The sequence below is a fragment of the Chenopodium album genome, chromosome 18, assembly GCF_948465745.1.
Source record: "Chenopodium album chromosome 18, dcCheAlbu1.1, whole genome shotgun sequence".
In the NCBI taxonomy this organism is placed as follows: domain Eukaryota; kingdom Viridiplantae; phylum Streptophyta; class Magnoliopsida; order Caryophyllales; family Amaranthaceae; genus Chenopodium; species Chenopodium album.
Window position 1 is genome coordinate 45,157,962 of NC_137851.1, and position 21,634 is coordinate 45,179,595.

The following is a 21,634-nucleotide window of genomic DNA, read 5'->3' on the forward strand; positions in this document are numbered from 1 at the left end:
AGTGAACAGGCCCTAAAACTATGTGCCACTCGAAGTGTAACACTTATTAAAACACGGAAGGAGTGTGGTTAATTGATACTCTTCATTGCATATAAATAAGCTACGGAGTATTTTCTTACCCAAAATTTTCAAATAAGATATATTCACAACTTCAAAATAAGTTTCAAGATCACCATTTACAATAATATATCCATACTTAGTATTTAAAAACACAAACCACAAATTTTTCATATGACACATGTCATCACAAGTCACTACTCACCCATTACCCCATATGACACATGTCACCTTTCTAAATCTTTTTGTTTAAGTGTTTATGCATTCTATAACTTGCAAATTCAATAAAGAAAATAAAGTGTTTTATTTCCGCCATAATAAAATCAAGTTGATCCAATTAATACACATCACATAAACATATGAATTATAATGAAAAAAAAATGTCTTTTCAACTCCTAGACTTAAAATATAACTTAAACTAATATGTCATTTCATATTCCACGATCTTTATGTATATATAACTAACTAAATTCCTTCATCTTCTTCTACAGTTCTACCTTCTCTCTCTCTCTTTTTTTTTTTTTTTTTTTTTTTTTCTTTCTTTTAAGTTTTAGCAATGAAACAATTACTTCATATTTCATATCAAAAATTTCAACTATTGAAAAGCATATCTATATATGAAATAACCAAGTAACAACCCGTGCATCGAACGGGTCAAAAGGCTAGTTAATATATGATAAATCAAGTAGGAAAAGAGATACCTTTTATCACATACGTAAAACAGACACGCCATTTATTAACCCATATTATAATCATAAAGAAAATAGCATTTAATTATAGTAATAAAATCATCCACAAATATTTATATACAACTTACTGGGCATTACTAATAATCAGTATATTACATACAAAATCTAGAATGAACCATTCTTCTACTTTTTTTTTTTTTTAGGACAACCATTCTTCTACATAGGCATTAGGTCATATAGCCCTTCTTTTTTCAGCACAAGAAACTCAATTTGGTTGCTGGTAGGAACAGATTATTAGTACAATTATGTATGTGCTTTTATTTACTCAAGAATTAGCTATTACCATGATAGACAACAGACCCCAAAAATCTGGAAATGCTCAAACATTGTACTCGTAATCAAAGAAGGCTGGGAGTAGAGACGATACGCTGAGGAGGATTAGTGAGCATATGAACAACTTCTCTCATAGTAGGCCTGTTAGAGCTCTCTTCCTCAACGCACAACATTGCAACCTTGAACATGTTGATAACACTAGAAAGCTGGTAATCGTGTAGCCTAGAGTCGAGGATAGCTAAGACTGTTGCTGCATCTGATGGCTGAGAGATCTCAGATTCATTCATCCTCACCCATCTTACTATGTCTACTCCATCACCGAATTCTCCCACTGGTTTCCGTCCTGCAATTAGCTCTAACAGCACTACTCCGAAGCTGTACACATCGCTTTTCTCGTCTACCTTCAGTGTGTAGGCATATTCTGTTCATGAAAAAGAGCATAATCATATTAGGTCAACATTAGGTGCATATTGCCATACAGGCATTTTCTTTTTCTGTTCATCCCAACAATTGTGGTACACAATTAAACATACTCAAATCACCAGCCTTGAATTAAGTACTATAATCATTGATGCATTTTAATCTAAATTGAAACAAAAACTGGGACGGTTCAGTACTTCAAGCGAGTATCGCAGGTAAAGGCGACAAAGGCAGGTTATTTATGTAGATAAATTCTTTTTCATAACTACAAAGTATGAAGTAAAGTTCCAAAGCTTAGATTTCATAAACTAATTTGGCTAAATAGTTGAAATCGACAAACTAAATATAAGATAGGTTATATCCTTGTTCAGTCTCAAGTTTATCGAGTACAAGGTATCAAGAGAGGGAGGTAGAGTATACCAAACTTGCCATGAACTGGAATTTGCCAGGTTTTTTCTATGGATAAAAAATTCAGCAGGACTAGTCCAAAATCCAACCGACTTAAACTCTTTTGACAGAAAATTATGAAACCACCATAGTCCAGAGCCAGGCAACATTTTTGGGGCAACAAAATTACTACTTGGCCGATTCCACAAAACATTCAAACATTTTTGCCTATTATAGCCAGCTTAAATCGAGATTTTCTTATACAATAGGAGTGCGATGAACCACATGTCCACATCAGTGCAATTCTATCACTAGTCACAATTGGCAATTCACAACCTCTAAAAATGAGATTTCTTGCAATTAATCTATGATAAGTCGATAAGAGATAGTAATTAGAATTTTGATGGTTGATATCTGATTGGTTTCGACACATACACTCCACATCAGATGCAACTGGCTATTAGGCCATAACCCTTAAATAGTTAAGGCCTTAATACACACATTTCAATATTAAACAAGCCATAATTTCCAAATTTTCAATTCTTTAAATAAACAAGTAATTCTGACCAGTTTTCAATCCCATAACATTGCAACAATTAAAACCAATATACATAGGCAACACAGGAGCTAAATTACAGTAGATAAATGCGATTAAAAACGAAAAGAAGTGTTCCAAAAGAGTGTTACCTGGAGCAATGTAGCCGTAAGAACCGGCAATAGAAGACATGCACTCGGAAGCACCAGCATCCCATAGAAACTTAGCAAGCCCGAAATCAGCAACATGAGCCTCATAATCAGAGTCCAAGAGTATATTATTACTCTTGACATCCCTATGAAATATCTTGGGGTTACAATCATGGTGCAAGTAGCACAACCCCTTTGCTGCTTCCACTGCTATCTTATACCTCATCTCCCATTGCAAATGCGCTCCTTTTGATCCGTGAAGCTTCTCCCCTAAGCTCCCATTCGGCATGTACTCGTACACTAGCAAGTTTGTATCCTTGTTCGCTACATACCCCAACAATCTTACTATGTTACGATGTCTAATCTTCCCCAAGGTAGATATCTCGGCTGAGAAGCCAAGATCATTCTTGGCACTCCCCCGGTTGGCCAACCGTTTAATTGCAATATCGGTGCCATCCGGGATCACACCTCGGTACACAATTCCGGCTCCACCCTTTCCTATGACATTCTCTTCTTTGAGGCATTCAACAATGTCATCCGCCTTGAAATCGAGACGTTGGAACCTTTCGACCTTCCACGCTTTAGAACCTTCTAGACTCTTCTTCTTGTAAATGCTTAGAGTCACTAATGATAAGAGGACTAAAGTGACTAGTCCTATGGTTAAGATGATCAACTTGGATGAGGAAAACGACGACGTATGGTGTTTTTTCGAAGGCGGGTTATAGATAGGACAAGGTAGAGCTCTGTGAGGCCAGCACAAGTTCAGGTTCCCTGCAAACGACGTCGGTTTGAAGACGGAGAAATGACCTCCGGAGGGTATTGTACCATAGAAATTGTTGTAGGAGAGGTCAAGAACAGAGAGACTCGAAATCGAGCCGATATCTTCTGGAATATATCCGGTCAGAGAATTCTTAGACAGATTGAGAATGCCAAGGTCTTCTAGCTCTGAAATCGACGTCGGAATCTCCCCGGCGAGATTGTTTTGGCTGAAATCAACCGCGATCAATGACTTACACCGTCCAATTTCCACCGGAATTTCACCTTCAAGATTGTTAGCACTCACATTCAACCCCTGCAACTGACTCAAGCCAAACAATGCCGCCGGAATCTCGCCGGAAAATCGATTATTCTGCAAAGAAAGCCTGTGAAGCATCTTCAAGTTTCCGATTGCCGGCGGTATTTTTCCGGTGAACATGTTATTAAACAAGTCAAGCTCACCGATATTACCACCAGTCATCTCCGCCGGAAGCTCGCCGGAAAACTCATTATCATTAAGATCAACAGTGGTCAATCCCGGCAAGTTAAATATACCAGCAGGAATCTCCCCTGAGAGCTGATTGTTCGAGATTCGAAGCCGCTGCAACGACTTACAATCGCCGAGCTCTTTAGGGAGCGGACCAAAGAGGGCGTTATTAAACAGAATTAACAACTGTAAAATACCACCATTGCAGAGGCTCTTAGGAATATTCCCGGTTATTCGATTCGCCGAAATGTCAAGCGTCTTTAACCGCCCATTTTTGCCGAGATTCTGCGGCAATTCAAAAGTAAAGTTATTATTCCACACTTGCAACTTCTCAAGGTACGGCAAGTCGCCTATACCAGACGGAATTCTGCCGTAGAATTTGTTCTGAAACAGGCTGAGAAGTGTGAGGTTCTTGAGGTTGGAGAAACTCTCGGGTATTTCTCCGGTGATTGAATTTGTGGATAAATCTAATGACATCAAGCTCTCGAGTTTCGAGAGCTCCGGAGGTAGCTCGCCGAATAACTGATTCTTCTGTAAAAACAGAGTATTAAGGTTTTTCAAATTTCCCAGCGTTTTCGGAATTTCGCCGGAGAGGTTGCAGCCCGCTATGTCGAGGTATTCAAGCGAGGTTAACGACCCGAACTCCGGCGGAATTCCGCCGTTATACGAGTTAAAGTAGCCTAAGCAGAGCTTAGTCAAATTTGTCATATTACCCAAACTCCCCGGAATCTCACCGGAGAGAGAGTTTCCGTTCAACCCGAGATACTTGACTGTTGTTAGCTCAGAATAACTCGCCGGAATCTCGCCGGAGAAGTAATTTCCACCGAGATCAAGGTGAACCAGCCGCTTTAAACCTGAGAGCTTGACCGGAAGCGGCCCAGTTAAGTTATTATTATAAACATCAATAAACTCAAGCTCCGACAAGTTGGTGAAAATCTCGCCGGAAACTTCGCCGGAAAAGTTATTATTTGAGATATTGAGGTATCTAAGAGAAGTAAGATATGAAAGTTCAAAGGGTATTTCTCCGGTGAGATTACACCCGAAAACATTGAGAGTTTGTAACTTATCAAGCGAGCCAATATCCGCCGACAGCGTTCCGAAAAGAGGCACAAAACTAACGTTAAGCGAGACGACACGAGAGTCGGCGTCGCAGGAAACACCGGTAAAGTTACAGTGCGCATTACCAGAGGTCCAGTCACGGAGGCTGCCGCTGTTGTTGTTGTTTGAGACTAAGAATGAATGTTTGAGTTTGAGTAAGATATCGGAATCAGAAATAGCATTGCTAAAAATAGTAAGTGACTGAAGGAGAATAATAAGGAGAAAAAAATTGGTGAAATTTGAAAATGAAGATGACATTGAAATTGAAATTGAAGTTAAGTTTGCGTGTAAAATTAAGTAAAGATGATAGATGGGGGATATATTCTGTTGAGTTTATAGATAGGAGGAGGTGAATGATTGTACTGGAATAGGTTTATATATAAGAATGGAAGGGTCTAAGAATATAATTAAGTAATGGAAATAAGTAAATAAAGAAATGAAAGTGAATAATATAGTATTCCAGTGGAGAGAGGAGAGAGGAGAGAGCAGATTGCAATTGCATGCAGAGAAGGGCAGGGAAGGATAGAGGAGGGGTGAGTGGGACCTATATTGCTGTTGAGGTTTCTGCGGGTTTTGACGAATTTGTAGACGGAAGATTGACGGGGTTTGTCTTATTTGTGTAATGAGAGAGAGGGGTCAAAAACTCAAAACTCAAATTTAGCATCAATCTATATTTTGGATATTTTGCTTTTACCCCTAAATACTGTGACGACATGAATCAAGTAAAAGGCTACATCTATACTGCACTTTGTCCGTCACTATTTTATTTTTTTTTCCATTACCAGTACAAAGATTTAAACGATAATTGACTCTAACAAGGACATAATCGTTCATTTATATTTACCGCACTTGAAAAAAATAATGTCATAATACATGTTACTATTTCATTATACTTTATATAGTAACACTATGATACCAATCGCCTTATTTAGTAATACCAACGATCGTACAAATGTTTTGTTGGTATCGATATAATTTGTTGTTGGTATCATGTGAAATACCAACATGAACTGTTAGAGTCATTTTATGACTCTAATAGTTAGAGTTCAAGAATTCCTTAAATATAAACACTTAAGCTAAGGTTGATCTAGTGATAAGGATTGTATTTTTCAATTTTGAAGTTGGGGTTCTATCTCTAATTCTCTACTAGAAACACTTTGAGGGCAGAGATTCTTTTGCCTTTCCCCCCTCATTCTTAAAGTGTCAAACATATAATACCATGTTAAAAAAAAATTAAAAAAAAAAGGAACTGTAAGAGTTAAGGTATGGTCAGGATCCTTCTCCTTAGGATCTTAAAAAAAAATTAGATTTCACTTTAAATCGTTTACTCTCTCTTTGTTTTTTTAAAGTGTCCCATTGGGGATTTTGGTATTATTCACTAAACCTAATTTGACCAAAGTTTGTGAATTATATATAAGAAAAAAATATAATCTTATGGGTGCTTGTTAGAATCGTCTCAACGAATAAATAATTAATATTCAATTTTTATAATATCATAGTTGATGATACTTAAAAATATTATTAGTTAAAGTCTTGTAACGGTATGGGTGTCATGTCAATATGAGCACTTAAAAAAATGGAGGGAATATCATAAAATACATTTAACTTACTTTCTCCATTCCAAATTAGATGTATGAAAATTAAGATATAACTTTTTTTTTTTTTTTTGAAGAATTTAAGATGTATTTTAAAGATAACAATGAAAAGAAAATATTAAGGACAAAGGGAGAAAATTATGAAATTAGGGAGAAAATTATGAAATTCGTTAAGTACTCCATATAGTTCAGTTTTTAGTAAAGGTATTTTAACATGTGGTATGGCTAGCCTATGGCTAAAGATGGCTCTGGGCCGTGCCGAGTCGGGCCACGTGCCAAGCCCACGTACTTTGGGGCAAATTAGGCCCGACCCATGGCTCGTCCCACGAGTTTTGTGTCGTGCCGTACCGGGTAGAAGTTTTCAAAAGGTTGGCCCAAACACAACCCAGGCCCACGTGTCATCGTGCCAGGCTTGCGTGCCAAAGCAAAATTACATTAATTTTAGCATGCTTATTCGTTCCGGGCCCAGTTGTGTCGTGCCTTATCGTGCTTCTCCCATATAAAGGCGGCCCACGGCCTACATGCATAGTACCGTGCCGTGCTTTTTTGTGCCCGGGCATGCCGTGTTTTTTTCTTGCTAGGTCGTGTTGGGCTTCAGGCCGACCGGCCTAGTGCCATCTTTACCTATGGCTAGGCAGCTAGCCCTTTGAAAAAAATTATTATCAATGACTTTTATGTCCTATGCCTATTTGAGTAATATTTTATTAAAACTATTTTCATATGTAGTTGTGAAATGTTGAAAACTTTAGTTGAGCTATTACTTTAATTTAGTTACTGAATGGTACTCCCTCCGTCTCATAATATGGTTCCTATTGTGTTTTTGTCACGGTATTTATGAAATGGGAGGAGATATTGAAGAAGTACATTAAAAGTGGGAAAAAGCTAGACAAAAGTATAAAGCAAGTGGATAATTTATGGGAAAAAAGTGAAAAACATAATTATTGACAAAAGTTGGAGAGAGAAAGTGAAAAAAAATAAAATGCGAGTGGATAAGTTAAGAGTAAATTAGGAAGTTCAATGAATAAAGTTAAAAAAAAAAAAGGTATATTGATTTTTACATACTATCCAAAAATAGTATTATGAACAACATTTTTGGTCTCCAAAATATAAGAACATGAACTATATTATGGGACGGAGGAGTAAAAAGATATTGAGTTCGATCTAAAAATAAATTTCTAATAAATTCTAAATAGGAAAATTAAAACATAAAGAAATGAAGAGAATAAAAGATGGCTTTAAATATCAAATAAACATAACTTTTTAAATCAATTAAGGGAATTTAAGAGGCAATTTTTTGAAATAAACATAACTTTTTAAATCAACATAGTGAATTCAAGAGACAATTTTTTGAAATAAAGATAACTTTTAAAATCAATTTAGGAAATTCAATAGACAACTTTAAGGCTTTTAAAATCAAATGGGGTAAAATATGTAAAAGAACATGTTTAGGGATAAAAATGTCCATGCACTATTCATAAGATTTTAGTTAAACTTTTTATAAAGTAGGGATAGGGATACTTAAAAATAAAATAAAAATAAAAATAATTAAAATTAATGAGGGCAAACAAGAAATTAAACATTTTAGATGGTATGATCACATCCAAATACTATTTATAAGAGTTAAATCATTAAATCACGCGAGTATATATTTCCTTCGATTCGTAATAATTACAACCCTTTTCTTTTACGTTCGTTTTATAATAATTGCACACTTTTTAAATTGGAGATGATTGACTATTATTTTATTATTATTTCTCTCATCCACTAACCCCACTTTTAAAAATACTTCATTATTTCTCTCTTCTACCAACCCCATATATTTCCTCCGTTTCATATTAGATGACACATTTCATTTAGGTAAATTTGCCAATTCATACTTTCTAATGCAAACATCCTTGATTATATTACTAGTAAAAATTGTTAAAAAAAATTAATATTTTAATAATAGACATTGAGATGAATCTAACAAAACCCCCCACATGAGTATACTTTTTCTCAACATAAAATCATAAAATGAAGTCAAAGTAAGTTATATAAATGAGAAGCTATTGCGTGCGGATGCCCGAACGCAAATTTCCTTGCGGATGACTTGGCTGATATGTTTACTTGTTGGCTTATATGTTTCATGTGTTAGTTGATACATTTCACTTGTTGGCTGATATATGATATATATATATATATATATATATATATATATATATATATATATATATATATATATATATATATATATATATATATATATATATATTTTAAAATTTTTGATAGGTTCCTTTTGTTAGCTTTTATCAAATATCATTTGGATTATATGTTTCTTTAGTTGGCTGATATGTATATTTTAATTGTTGGCTTATATGTTTTATTTTGTTGGATGATATGTTTATTTTGTTGGCTTACATGTTGCTTTTGTTTGCTGATTTCATCATTTTGTTGGCTAATATGTTCCATTTATTGGCTGATATGTTCCTTCTATTGGCTGATAAGTACCTTTTGTTGGCTGATATATTCCTCTTATTAGATGATATGTATATTTCATTGGCTGATATATTTCTTTTGTTAGCTAATACATTTTTATTAATGACTAATATGTCCCTAATGTTAATTGATATCAGACATCAATTGGCTGATATATTGCTTTTATTGGCTTATATGCATAATTTGTTATCTAATATGATTAACTATTTTTATTTCCTTCTCTCTCCTCTTTTCCCTCTTCCTCTCTCTTTCACATGAGAATAGGAACAAATCCTCATACATATCAGCCAACAAACCCACAAATCCTCATGCCGCCCTCATTCCTCCTTCATTCCTCACTTCTCCTTCATTTCCTCCTCCACCGCACCACCAACCCACCGCACCACCAACCACAACATCACTAACCGCCGTTCATCGAACCCACCACAACCAACAAGCACCTCACCACCAACCACAACATCACCTACCGCCGTTCACCAAACCCACCTACCACCACCTCTACCTTAAGTCGAACCCACCAAAGTAGCCCCAACCACCGGCAGCGAAAATAATAGTGTACTCGAACCAGGCCACCCAAATTGAGCCACCACCGAACTCGCAATCCCAATTTCGATTTAAAGTGTCCACCAATCAGTCACAACCAACGAATGGCGGCCGCTTCTCCGGGAAAACAGTACTCCCTGTTGAAGCACAACGGTGATGCATTGAAATTCGTTCAATTAGGGTTGATGATTGATTGATTTTGTGGGTGTTAATGGTTGATGATTGATTGATTTTGTGGGTGTTAATGAAAATTATGAATGAAAAAAAAATCAAAGGAGTATAGTAAAAAAAAAAAAAAAAAAAAAAAAAAAGGAGGAGAGCATAGGAGAAAGAAAGAAAAGGGAAGAGAGGATTGAGGTAATCACACAAACACTGCCCGCACCCAAGTACTTTGTGTATATAAATAGTGCATAAAGTCAAAGTGTGTCATCTTATTTGAAACAAATGAAATACAATACCTTTATCATAATAATAATAATAATAATAATAATAATAATCATATTATTATTATATCTCACTCCTACTAATCAACTTTATATTATAAAAAAAATAAAAATCTTCTTGTATTCCCACTATGTAATTTTCCTAAAACTTTGTACATATCATAGTGTTGTAAGTTTACGAAAGGAGGTACTCATGTCAAATTTTATTAGATTTATCTCAATATATATATTAATAAATTTAGTGTTTTAATACTTTTGTTAATACATACGGAACAATTAAAGATATTAATGATCTAATATACGTCATCTGCAGTGTCTATGGGCCAATACTGATTTACTGAAATGAGCTGAACTGAATATTTTATGAGAGACGAAAATTAGGAACTGAACTGAACTGATTGGAGTTGAACTGAAAATAAGTTGAAGAGAACAAGCTCTATGTATACATTGGTAAATTTTAACGTTTTGGATTAAGGAAGTATTATAACAAAAAATATAGTCTTATAGCTAGGTACTTGTTTGAATCGTGTCAATTTATAGATTATTAATTTTCAATCATTATAATTTATACTCAGTGGTAATTAAAGATATTATTAATCAAATATTTAAATGGATATAAAAAATAAAACAAGTAATTGTAGGATTAATATGAACAAGATGAAACAGGAGAGTAAAGCAAAAGATCGTAAATACCAATATCTTTTTGCTGAGCGTAATTTTACAGTAGGGTTAATGTGTAGAGTCCTAAGTATAGAACATAGTCAAGGGATGGTAAACCAGACATGACAAGTCCCACTTTGACGGCGTAATAAGTCTGTATTCTGAATGAAAGGCCCCATCCATCCATCTCTTATCTCTCTCTCTCTCTCATGTTGCTCTCCTTTCCTCTACTCAATTCTGGCTCTTCAGGTTTTACGTTTGCCAGTTGCATTCGTGACGTGTTCTTTTCTTCTTTTCTTATCATTTACTAAATATACATTTAAAAAACAACAACAAAAAAAAAAGTATAAAATATAATCACTCTTTTTTTCTCTTTTCGTAAGATTTTATTCTTGCACTTCCATTATTTAATTTGTGTTTCTTTATTTTACAAGTTGATCGATAATCTTTTACTAAAGTTTGACATTCGATTTTATGGACCAACCATTTTATGTTGTTTGTTTGTTGCATCATAAAGTATTTCGCGCCCTCCGATCCTATGTTAAGACGTGGAGAATTTTTCCCGATTATTCATTCAATAATCAATATTTCAATCACTTAGCTAGTGAGTGATGCATAGTAGATGCTCCACTCCACCTTTTGCAATTATGCATGCCCGCTGTCTTTCTGTTTTCTATTGGCTTTATATAATACTCCGTAATAATATAATGCAACGGTGTATATGAAATTCGATGCTGTCAGATAATATAAACTCCTTAATCAGAGTGATTTTCATTGATCAATATTTATAGGGTTACAATGAGAAATCTAATCATATCAGGTAACTATAAGATATGTACAGATATCAAAGATAATCTTATACAAAATATATCCTAAACCTAGGATGAGAATATTTTATGGATATTCTCTATCACACCCCGCAGTCAGAGCGGGAGAAAATCGGATGCTCAGACTGGATTTGAATCACGCATCGAACGGTAAGGATAGTATGATAACCCATGATCAAAAGAGAAGTAGTAGACATGTGTCGGTGATGACGACGAGAAGCAACAACCACAACCTATGTAGAGTAGAGATAAGCACTGCTAGGCCGGAGGAGAAGGAGAAGAGCCGCACACAGACTTGGGCTAAGTTGCAAATCCAGAGAAGAAGAAGCTAAGGGATCAAACCATCATCGGGGAGAAGACACTACACTACTACGTGAAATCACAGTGGAATAAAAACAAATAAAATAGCGCAAGAAAAGATTAAATTTCACCGCTTGAAATTAATCTCAAAAGAGAAACCCAGGTAGCAAGAATCAATACTCCACAAAGATTCCAAGTGCTGCAACAATAAGAGGAGCCAATTTGATAGCAAAAGAGATGTGCAAAAGTAGTTGACCTTATTCTGATATACGACCACCAAAACAAAATCTATGTGATTATGTGTAGAAAAACCAATAGGGCAATGTAAGAATCATTGTTGGTCATGAGGAGGTGGAAATAGAGTGCGGCACATGGAGAAGGTTGGCAGATGTGGTTACTGCCAGTAGTGGGAGGCGGTAGTGTATGCGATTGCCACCAATGATGGAGGCGGCTTTCGCGGTTGCTACTGTCGGTGGGAGGCGCAAGGTTACATAAAGATTCTAAAAAAAACTTTGAGAAAAGGAAAAAAAAAAAATCTATATGTGTGTGTTTGCGGAAGCATAAAAAATTTGTGTATATCCCGCCGGTAGGTTTAATTTTCCAACCCACCGGCAGGGTGAGAATTTTCATATATGATCCCAAGATCTCACCTAAGCTGTGATACCATGTCAGATAATATAAACTCCTTAATCAGAGTGATTTCCATTGATCAATATTTATAGGGTCAGATAATATAAACTCCTTAATCAGAGTGATTTCCATTGATCAATATTTATAGGGTTACAATGAGAAACCTAATCATATTAGGTAACTATAAGATATGTATAGGTATCAAAGATAATCTTATACAAAATATATTCTAAACCTAGGATGAGAATATTCTATGGATATCCTCTATCAGATGCCACATTTTAGGTACTCTGTGGCATTTACAAATTTGTAGTTCTTGTCAACTTATTTTCACATACGGAGTATTAAATTTTTTTTAAAAAAAAGTTGGGAAGATTTTACATTTATTAAGGTTTAGTCAATGCTATAAAGGACGGCTAAGTTTAATTTCGCTAAATATTTGCCTTAATTTGTTCTTTAATTAAATTTCTATTCTTTCATGAAAAGTTAATTGATTTTTTCTTTTTCCATTTCACCAAAAGAAATATCTCAAAATTAAGGCTACACTTACTCCTAATCTAGCTATATGTATATGAGTTCTTAACTTCTCTTTGTTACTCTCTCTGTCTCTATTTTTTTGCCTCATTTGACTCTACACGTATCCAAGACGTATATTAAAACGTCTATATCTGTATTTCCATACACGAAAAAATTATAAAAACGTGATATTAATTAACTATACAATGAGACGAATCTAATAAAACCACTCATGACTATATTATCTTTTATGGATTAACAAAAATTTATGATTAAAGTTTTCAAAGTTTGATCCCAAAAATAGCAATGGGGCAAAAATAAAGGGATGGAGAGAGTACCTTTTTTTATTTTTCTAACAAGCTATAATTTGGAGAGAAAAAAAATACTACGGAGTACACATTTTTATAAGACGGATTGCATATGAAAATATGTTTAAGTAACCAACAAATTTAGTTTTAATACGTGAAAATATAATGAAACAGTTAAGCAACAAAGATAATACTCTACATTAATATAAATTATTATAAATCACCCACCTACAATAGGTGGGTAGCAATTTCCAAAAATAAAAATAAAAATAAATAAATAAATAAATAAAATAAAATAAAATTGTAAATCAAATATAAAGACTAATTCAATACGAAGTACTCCGTAATGCCTTTTTTAAAAAAAGTACTCCGTAATAAACTAAAGAAAATTAAAATAGAGAAAACATGTATTTCGTAGAACGTATCATCATATTATGTAGTTATGAATTGTGAAAATAAAGTTTTATTCTTGGGGGTTACCGGGTTGTAAAGAAAATTTCCCGCATTGGATGATAACGGAAAATTCTACGAAGACTAGTTGCTACTACCTCGTTCTTTTTTATTTGTTACGTTTTGAATTTTCACTTGTTTGACCACTTCATTGCATACTTGCAAAAATTATAACGATTATACGTTAATAAAATTCTCATTGAAACGAATTAAACAAAAGCTCGCAAGATTATAATATGTTGGGAAATTCTCCATGATAACCCCCAACTTCTGCTACGCACACATGGTGACCTTCTCGAAAATCAACTATACAAAATGAGCTTACTTAAGAATTTTATCTCATTATAATCTTATTTCATCAAATAGTTAATTAAAATTAACTATGATTAGATTTTATTTTTTAAAAAAAAATTAACCCAACCACCAAAAACTAGCCACCCCCACCTGCCAGCCACCATCTCCCTTTCCGGTGACACTACCCCAGGCTCCTCCGACCACCGAAGATGCTACACGGGCCCCCCAACCGCAGGTGACGCTGCGCCAGCTCCACCTCGACCACCGCCAAGTCTGATTCCCCCGCCCACGAACCTCCCTCTCTCTCTCCTCCTCCTCACCGTCACCACCACCTCTACCCTCTTCCTCACCTCAACCCGACAACCCCCACCAGACCAAGACCCGACACCACCATCAGATCCAGACCCCGACCAACACTCCTCCTTCCACCACAACCCACAAACCTCCTTATCTCTCTCCTCCGCCCAACCCACGACCTTCCCCACTGCTCCTTCGTTCTCCAATTCAACAACAACCCACGACCTTCCCCCTCTCTCTCTTCTCCGCTCTGACCCAAAACCGAATTCTGAACATCTCCTCCTTCTCTCTCCTCTGACGACCTACCCAAGCCCTTTGCCGTGGTGCTAGAGTTTTGGCTTAGGTGAGATGGTAGGGTTAGGGTTTCAGTGACAGTGACGGTGGTGGTGGTGGTGGAGGTAGAATGTTGGTGGTTGTTATATTTTAAAGTGTTTTTCCTTTTTTTAAAAAAAAAAATCTAATCATAGTTAATTTTAATAAAATATTTAATGAAATAAGGTTACAAGTGAGGTAAAATTTTTAACTAAGGTCATTTTGTATAATTCATTTTCAAGAAGGTCACCACGTGTGTGTAGCAAAATTTGGAGGTCACAATTGAGAATTTTCCTATTATGTTTTATATATTAGGAATAAATTATAAGATTTTCTCATCTTATGAATTGTATCAAATATCAAAACGTAACTAATAAAAAGGAACAGAGGGAGTAGTTATATTTTCGATCCCTATCAAAAACTATGAGACCATCTTATTATAAAAGTCTTCATGTTGCTCAAGTGTCAATTTTGTCTATCTAGTTCTTATTTACCCGTTACGGAAACAAATATTACTAGGGTAGTAGACAAACCAATACTAAAATATGGTATATTATTTGAAGATTAATCATACTTAACCTCTTTTTTCACTTCAAATAGACTTTAGAGTTTAGACAACATTCCTCAAAAAAAAAAGAAAAAAAAAACTTTAGACAACATACATAGACTTGAGCCTTTAAAGGTGCAGAATAGCCCAATCTATTAACATCATACTTCGTATTATTTTGTAATACGAAGTACCGAGTTTGCAAATAGATGCTTATAGATCGAGCATGTGTCATGTATATGCAATGTTTGACTTATGTATGTAGGATCATTGGAGCATGTTAAACGAACTATATGAAGCATATGTTAGTTATTATTCTTCTCCTTTAACGTGAAACACACAATAATTGGAAACTAAAATCCTTAATATGTTCTTGTCAAAAAAAAAAAAAAAAAAAAAAAAAAAAAAAAAATCTTAATATGTTGTATTATTCACGTACAGTCATTAGCTATATTTATCCTTGCCCTACTCACCATACCTAAACGCTCCTAGAGTTTAGAGCATATATTGAGTAGAAAATTATCACATCACCACGAATTTAGCCATTTGTTCCTCTTGAAGAACTTTCGCTATAGCTATTATATGATCAAAGAACATGCTTCATATAATCATGGTGCCATTGAAACCAAAAGATATGAACTTATCAAGATGGAAAACACTTCCATACATGTCTAGAAAGAAGGGGACCATATATCTACTTGCCTCATGGTCTTTATTTTTTCAGATCCAAATTTATTTAATTAATTTTACCCTTAGCAAATTATGGCTTATTTTTGTTTTTATGCAATTTTTTCTCAATTTTTTGGCATTTTTTGGGCTTTCAGTACAGCACAAGTTACTCCAAATTGGATGGACAAACATCAAAGTTGATGCATGTCCTTCATATTGGAGTAAATGTTAATAAAATAATTATATTGTTATAAATAAGATTAATTATTGGCAGAAAATGGGCCATTTGGGGTCCTTTTCTACAGGATATAGCAATAAAAGTTTGGGTTGCAAAGGCAGTGTCTGTCTTTTCCTAAATAGACAACTTTTAATTTCTTACTCTGACTCTAATTTGGCTTTGTTTAAAAGTCCACTCTTTTCTCTTGTTTGCATTCTTTAACCAATCAGGTTGCTCTACTTTGGGTCCAATCTAAAACATTTGTAGCTCAATCTTATTATCCTAATGGTTTTTACGAAGTATTAGTTTGTTAACTACGTACCTTTATTAGGGTAACGATCTCATCCTTTATACCATGATCTATGAAGTCCCGACCACTACATAGATAGCAATACGCCAATACAGTCGTCTCTCCACGAAGTAGTTAGGTTGTATAAATATGGATACGAATATATACGAAGTGTTTGGGTCCAATTCACTCTGATTGGCCCACTCCATAAATGATTCAATTATCAAGCCCAAATTCAAGGTTCACTCTCCAATTCATGCCAAGTCAGTCAAAGGCCCAATCAACATGGCAAGCCCAATTGACTCAAGGCCCATTCTTCCTCATATGTTAAGGTATAAAAGCAATCAATCTTCTCTCTATATTCATTCACTTCAAGCCTCAAACAATTTATACTCTTGCATAGATTTCTCTCTCTAAACACCGTATTAACTTAGGCATCGGAGGAGCCTTCCTCAGCACCACCTCCGAGGCCAGTTTATGTGTGCTTGCTGTGCAGAAAACCCTCGGCCCAGCAGTCACTTGGACCGAGCCCAGTCTTTAGCCCACCAGAAAGGACCAATCTGAAGGTCCCATTGTTTTCACCCGAACCACGAAGTATATGAGAAAACACTAGTGAAAAAATAAATAATAATACGCTCATGACATAATATATTCTTTGCATTAAAAAAAAAATAATTTAATTAAGATATTAGAAAAGAAGTTATTAGAACACTCTATTCCAATTTTATAAAAATGAATTTCTTTTTCTCCTTTACTATAATACATAATTTGTTGTAATAAGTCCCAGTACTCTCTGTCCCATAATATAGTTCATGTTTTTCTATATTGGAGATTCAAAGTGTTGTTCATGTTTCTATTTTTGGATAATATGTAAAGATCATTATACCCTTACTTTTTTAACTTTATTTATCGTATTTTCTAATTTACCCTTGAATTTTGCACTTGTTTTGTATTTTTTTCAACTTTCTCTCTCTAACTTTTGTCTATAATTGTGTTTTTCCCTTTTATTAATGTACTTTATCCACTTTGTTCTCCTATTTCTTAAATACGTGAAAAAACACAAAAAAAAACTATATTATGTGACGAGAGTAGTAATTTTTATACAGTATGTTTATTGTATTCAATTTTCATTGAGATCAATAGTTACTTGATTGAGACATATCATAATTGCTCTATCAAAAAAGAACATTCATCCTACGGGCAGAGTAAAAATGTAGTATCCAAGTGTTAACTGCAATTGATTTTAAAAAAGTTTGCACCATGATCTTTATTAATTAAATTGTCAATTATGGATTATTGACCATGTGTTAAATTTATCTTGAACCATTGCATGATAGATATATATATATATATATATATATATATATATATATATATATATATATATATATATATATATATATATATATATATATATATATATTTTGTGCCCCGTGCGATGCCCGGGTTATTTATTTAATTTTAAGATAAATGTTTAACATGTATGTCAAATTTTAAAATATATCATTGATACAAAATTAGTTAGCAAGAAATTGATGTATGTTTGTGATGATTTGTTATCTAGTAGGCATGTAATGACTAATAATAATATTGTTGAAAATGTTCGATTAAATACATGAAAAAATAAAATAAATAAAATAAAAAAATGTTCATAGCCCGTTGGGTTGACCCGAACCTAAAACTTTGGACAAGAGTTGAACATTTTTTGGCCCGTAACCTGAAGTGACCTGATCCGAGATGACTCATGACCCGACCCCGATTGGTAAGTCTACGTAGTAATAAAATTATATTAGATTGTAAAATATATTATTTCAACCGATTAGTATATATATATAACTGGATGTAATACATTTTGAACTACTTCTTTCGCTCTAAGAAATATTATGATATAAAAAATAAATTTATATGATGATTCTTGAGAATTATAATCTGTTTTTTTTTTTTTTGAATAAAATTATAATTCAATATGTACATCTGAAATATTGGTATTTTATCGAAAATAAAACTCTAAAGTAACAATTTTATCCTAAAATTGTATCTAAATTTGATTGAAAATAGAATTCTAAACCTTTTTTTTTTTTAATCCTATGAAGTCCATTTAAATCTATCCAACATGGCGCGACACTTGACGAAAAGTTAAAATGTCAAGTGTCACTATCTCGTAACCTGACTAAAGTTTAGCTTTATATATATATATATATATATATATATATATATATATATATATATATATATATACCTATTAAAGGAACTAAACCTAACCTACTAAATGATACCTAATTAATTAGTCAATTGATTTCCTTCTAGATTACTAGCTAGATTAAAATATGGAGTATCATAATTGGTATTAGAAACATTATTAAGATCCCTGAAGTGATTGGTAATATAAAGTTTTGTGTGTTTTCATCACGAACTTTATTTAATTTGTTAAAAGACTAACACAATCAAAAGCTTAATCTAATATTCTAATGGCTGAACTCCAAGATTGGTTTATTAACATGCCCCCTCGCATGAGAATCATTTGGACTTGAAAATGTAGATACCATAGGCTCTTTGCATACCCTATGTGAAATATTCCACTTGAAAAGAGGGAGGGGGACATTTGTATCACGTTGACTTTGATACCATGTTAAAAGATCAGCTCAACCAAAAACTTTTGCTTTTCCTTAACCATGATTTCCCACAGTAGTGTAGTGCCTTCTAGGGGTGAGCAAAAATTTCGGGTACCCGGAATTGGAATTGGAACCGGTAAGGAACCGGCGGGCCCGGATTTGGAATTGGACTCAGTGGTTCCGATTCCGGGTAATAAATTTAGGAACTGGTTGCAACCGGTTCCAATTCCAATTCTCAATTTTTTAGACCCGGAACCGGTTGGGTACCCGATTACCCAATATTTATATTAAACTAAATATACTTTTTAAAAATAAAAAATATGTTAAATGTATCTAGTTAGTAAAATAATAAAATATATTATTAATATCTAACCTAAATAAAATAGCTTCATGCAATCATGCATATATAGATATAAGTATTAAACGCTAAAAATGAAAATGGATCAAAATAAGTATTAAATTTGTATTAAAATTTAATAATTATGTACATATGTGGGTACCCGGAACCGGACCCGGTACCCGGCCGTTCCAATTCCAATTCCTAAAGTTTAGGACCCGGTTGAAGTGGTTTCAATTCCAATTCCGAATTTTAGGATCCGGTACCAACCAATTCAGGGTCCGGTTCCTAAAAATTTGACCGAGTATGTACCCGGTTTGCTCACCCCTAGTGCCTTCTCCTCGAAGGCCGAAGATGGTCTGATCTCTTAGCTTCTTCTTCTCTAGATCTGCAACTTGACCCAAGTCTATATGAGCGACCCTTCTCCTTTCTCCTACCTAGCAATGCTTTTCTTTACTCTACGTAGATTGTGACTGTTGCTTATCCTCGTCATCACCAGTAAGGCAGTAAACTTTTGCTACTTCAAATCCGGTCTGAGCATTTGATTTTCTCCTTCTCCGTCTGTATGAATGTGGGGGTGTAATAGAAAATATCCACTGAATTTTCTCCTCTTAGGTTTAGGATATATATTTTGTAGATATAAGAATATCTTTATGATATTATTTTTACTTATTTTGTTAGTTATCTAATATGATTATTAGGACTCTCATTGTAACCTTATAAATATTGATCAATGGAAATTACTTTTATTAAGGAGTTTATATTATCTTGAAAAATTTTCCAAGAATAACACCACCTTTCAGCGGTCTTCCAAAAATAAAACGACCTTTAGATTATCTCAAAATAACACGACCTTTGACACATATCTTCCGTAAATAGAACGTGACTTGTTAGTAACCTGTTTAATAGGTTACCTATACCACGTGTCTCATTGTCAGTGGTCAATTTTATTTATTTTTTTTACAATTTTCTTTTTTTAAAAAACCTTAAAAACAAAACCCTAAAAAAAAACCTTAATTAAAAAAAGAAAACTCTCTACCCAATCCCACCAGCCCAACCACCGCTCTTCCTCCATTGCCCAGTTCCCCTATCTCGGTCGGCGTCGTCCCACCCCTTCCCCGCCGGCGTCGTCCTTTCCCTCCCTTCCCTGTTTCCTTCCTCCCATTCCCATTCTTGTCCCCGATTCCGATCCGACCACACGTCCTACCCAGTTTCCGATTTTGTCCCCTTTCCTTACCCCATTTCAGATGCTAGCACCCCTTTTTCCTTCACGCAAGCTCTCTCTTTTCCCATAGGTTAGGGTCAGATTGGGTTTCGAAGGTGGATCTGCGCGCAGTTTCACGGTGATAGCAGGGTGGGTGGTGGTTTCGCAGCGAGTTCGAAGGTGATGGGTGGGGATTTGTGGCTTTGTTTCACTTAAGTATAGGGGTGGAAGGGAAGGCGGTTTTGAGGGTGGTGCTGGAAAAGGGGTAGTTTCCGAGGAGTTCGCGGTGGATGGGGAGGTAGAGGAGGTTCACGGGAAGAGGGTGGTGTTTGAGTTTTTTTTTTACCCTTTTTTTTTTCAAAATTTCAGTTGTTGTTGTTGTTGTTTTTTTTTTTTTTTTTCAAAAAAATTAAGATCATTAATATAAATAAAATGTTAAAAAAAATCTTAACAAATTACAACAAGACACGTGTCAAATGTGATCGATTAAATAAATTATCGGTTTTTTGTTCTATTGGAAGATATGTGTCAAAGGTAGTGTTATTTTGAGATAATCTAAAGGTCGTTTCATTTTTGGAACACTACTGAAAGGTCGTGTTATTCCTGGAAAATTTTCCTATTATCTTATATATATTAAAATGTGAATTTTCAATTATTACTTTGTCTACTTAGTTCTTGACACATTTGAAAAACAAAAAACAACTAGACAATTTGGTTCTATTTAGTTCAATTGGTTTTTTCTAGAATTATTCTATTCGAACTCAATAAATTATTAATTCTGAACTTATTTTATTTGAAATTCCTACACTTATTTTGTTTGAATTTTTTTTTTTTCTAAGTTTATTTTGCAAGAATTTTTTGTCTAAACTTATTTTGTTTAAATTTATCTAAACTTACATTTTTTTCAAAAATTACATATTAAAATAAGATATTTTCTCAATTTCATATTAGTTGACACATTTCTTTCAGACTTGTTTGCCATGCCAATGCATGCTTAACTTCAAATAATAATATGCTATTTTGACATTTGAAATAGACATTGAGATGAACAAACACGACCTCAGTCGACTATTTTTTTCTTAAGATTATATCACACAATGAAGTCAAAATAGCTTATGTGAATAGTGGCAAAATTCATAATGTGTTAACTAAATTGGAATGAAGGAAGTATCAAAACACTATTTCACACGCTATCTCA

The 21,634-nt window shown here is 34.2% G+C and overlaps 1 protein-coding gene across 1 annotated transcript; it reads right to left on the reverse strand.

Annotated features, from left to right (window-relative positions):
• Positions 1-782: 782 nt before the first annotated feature.
• LOC145592444 (uncharacterized) lies at positions 783-5,435 on the reverse strand. Its single transcript, XM_081648892.1, has 2 exons — positions 2,574-5,435; positions 783-1,500 (listed from the first exon to the last, which is right to left on the reverse strand). The coding sequence occupies exons 1-2, from the start codon at positions 5,167-5,169 to the stop codon at positions 1,145-1,147; spliced, it is 2,952 nt and encodes a 983-aa protein (XP_081505018.1). The 5' UTR covers positions 5,170-5,435; the 3' UTR covers positions 783-1,144.
• Between the last annotated feature and the right edge of the window lie 16,199 nt (positions 5,436-21,634).

Excerpts from the sequence above, each read along its gene's own strand:
- LOC145592444 (XM_081648892.1), bottom strand. The coding sequence starts at position 5,169 with ATGTCATCTTCATTTTCAAATTTCACCAATTTTTTTCTCCTTATTATT. Across the intron at positions 1,501-2,573 it reads TTACGGCTACATTGCTCCAG|AATATGCCTACACACTGAAG; the intron begins GTAACACTCTTT and ends TTTCATGAACAG.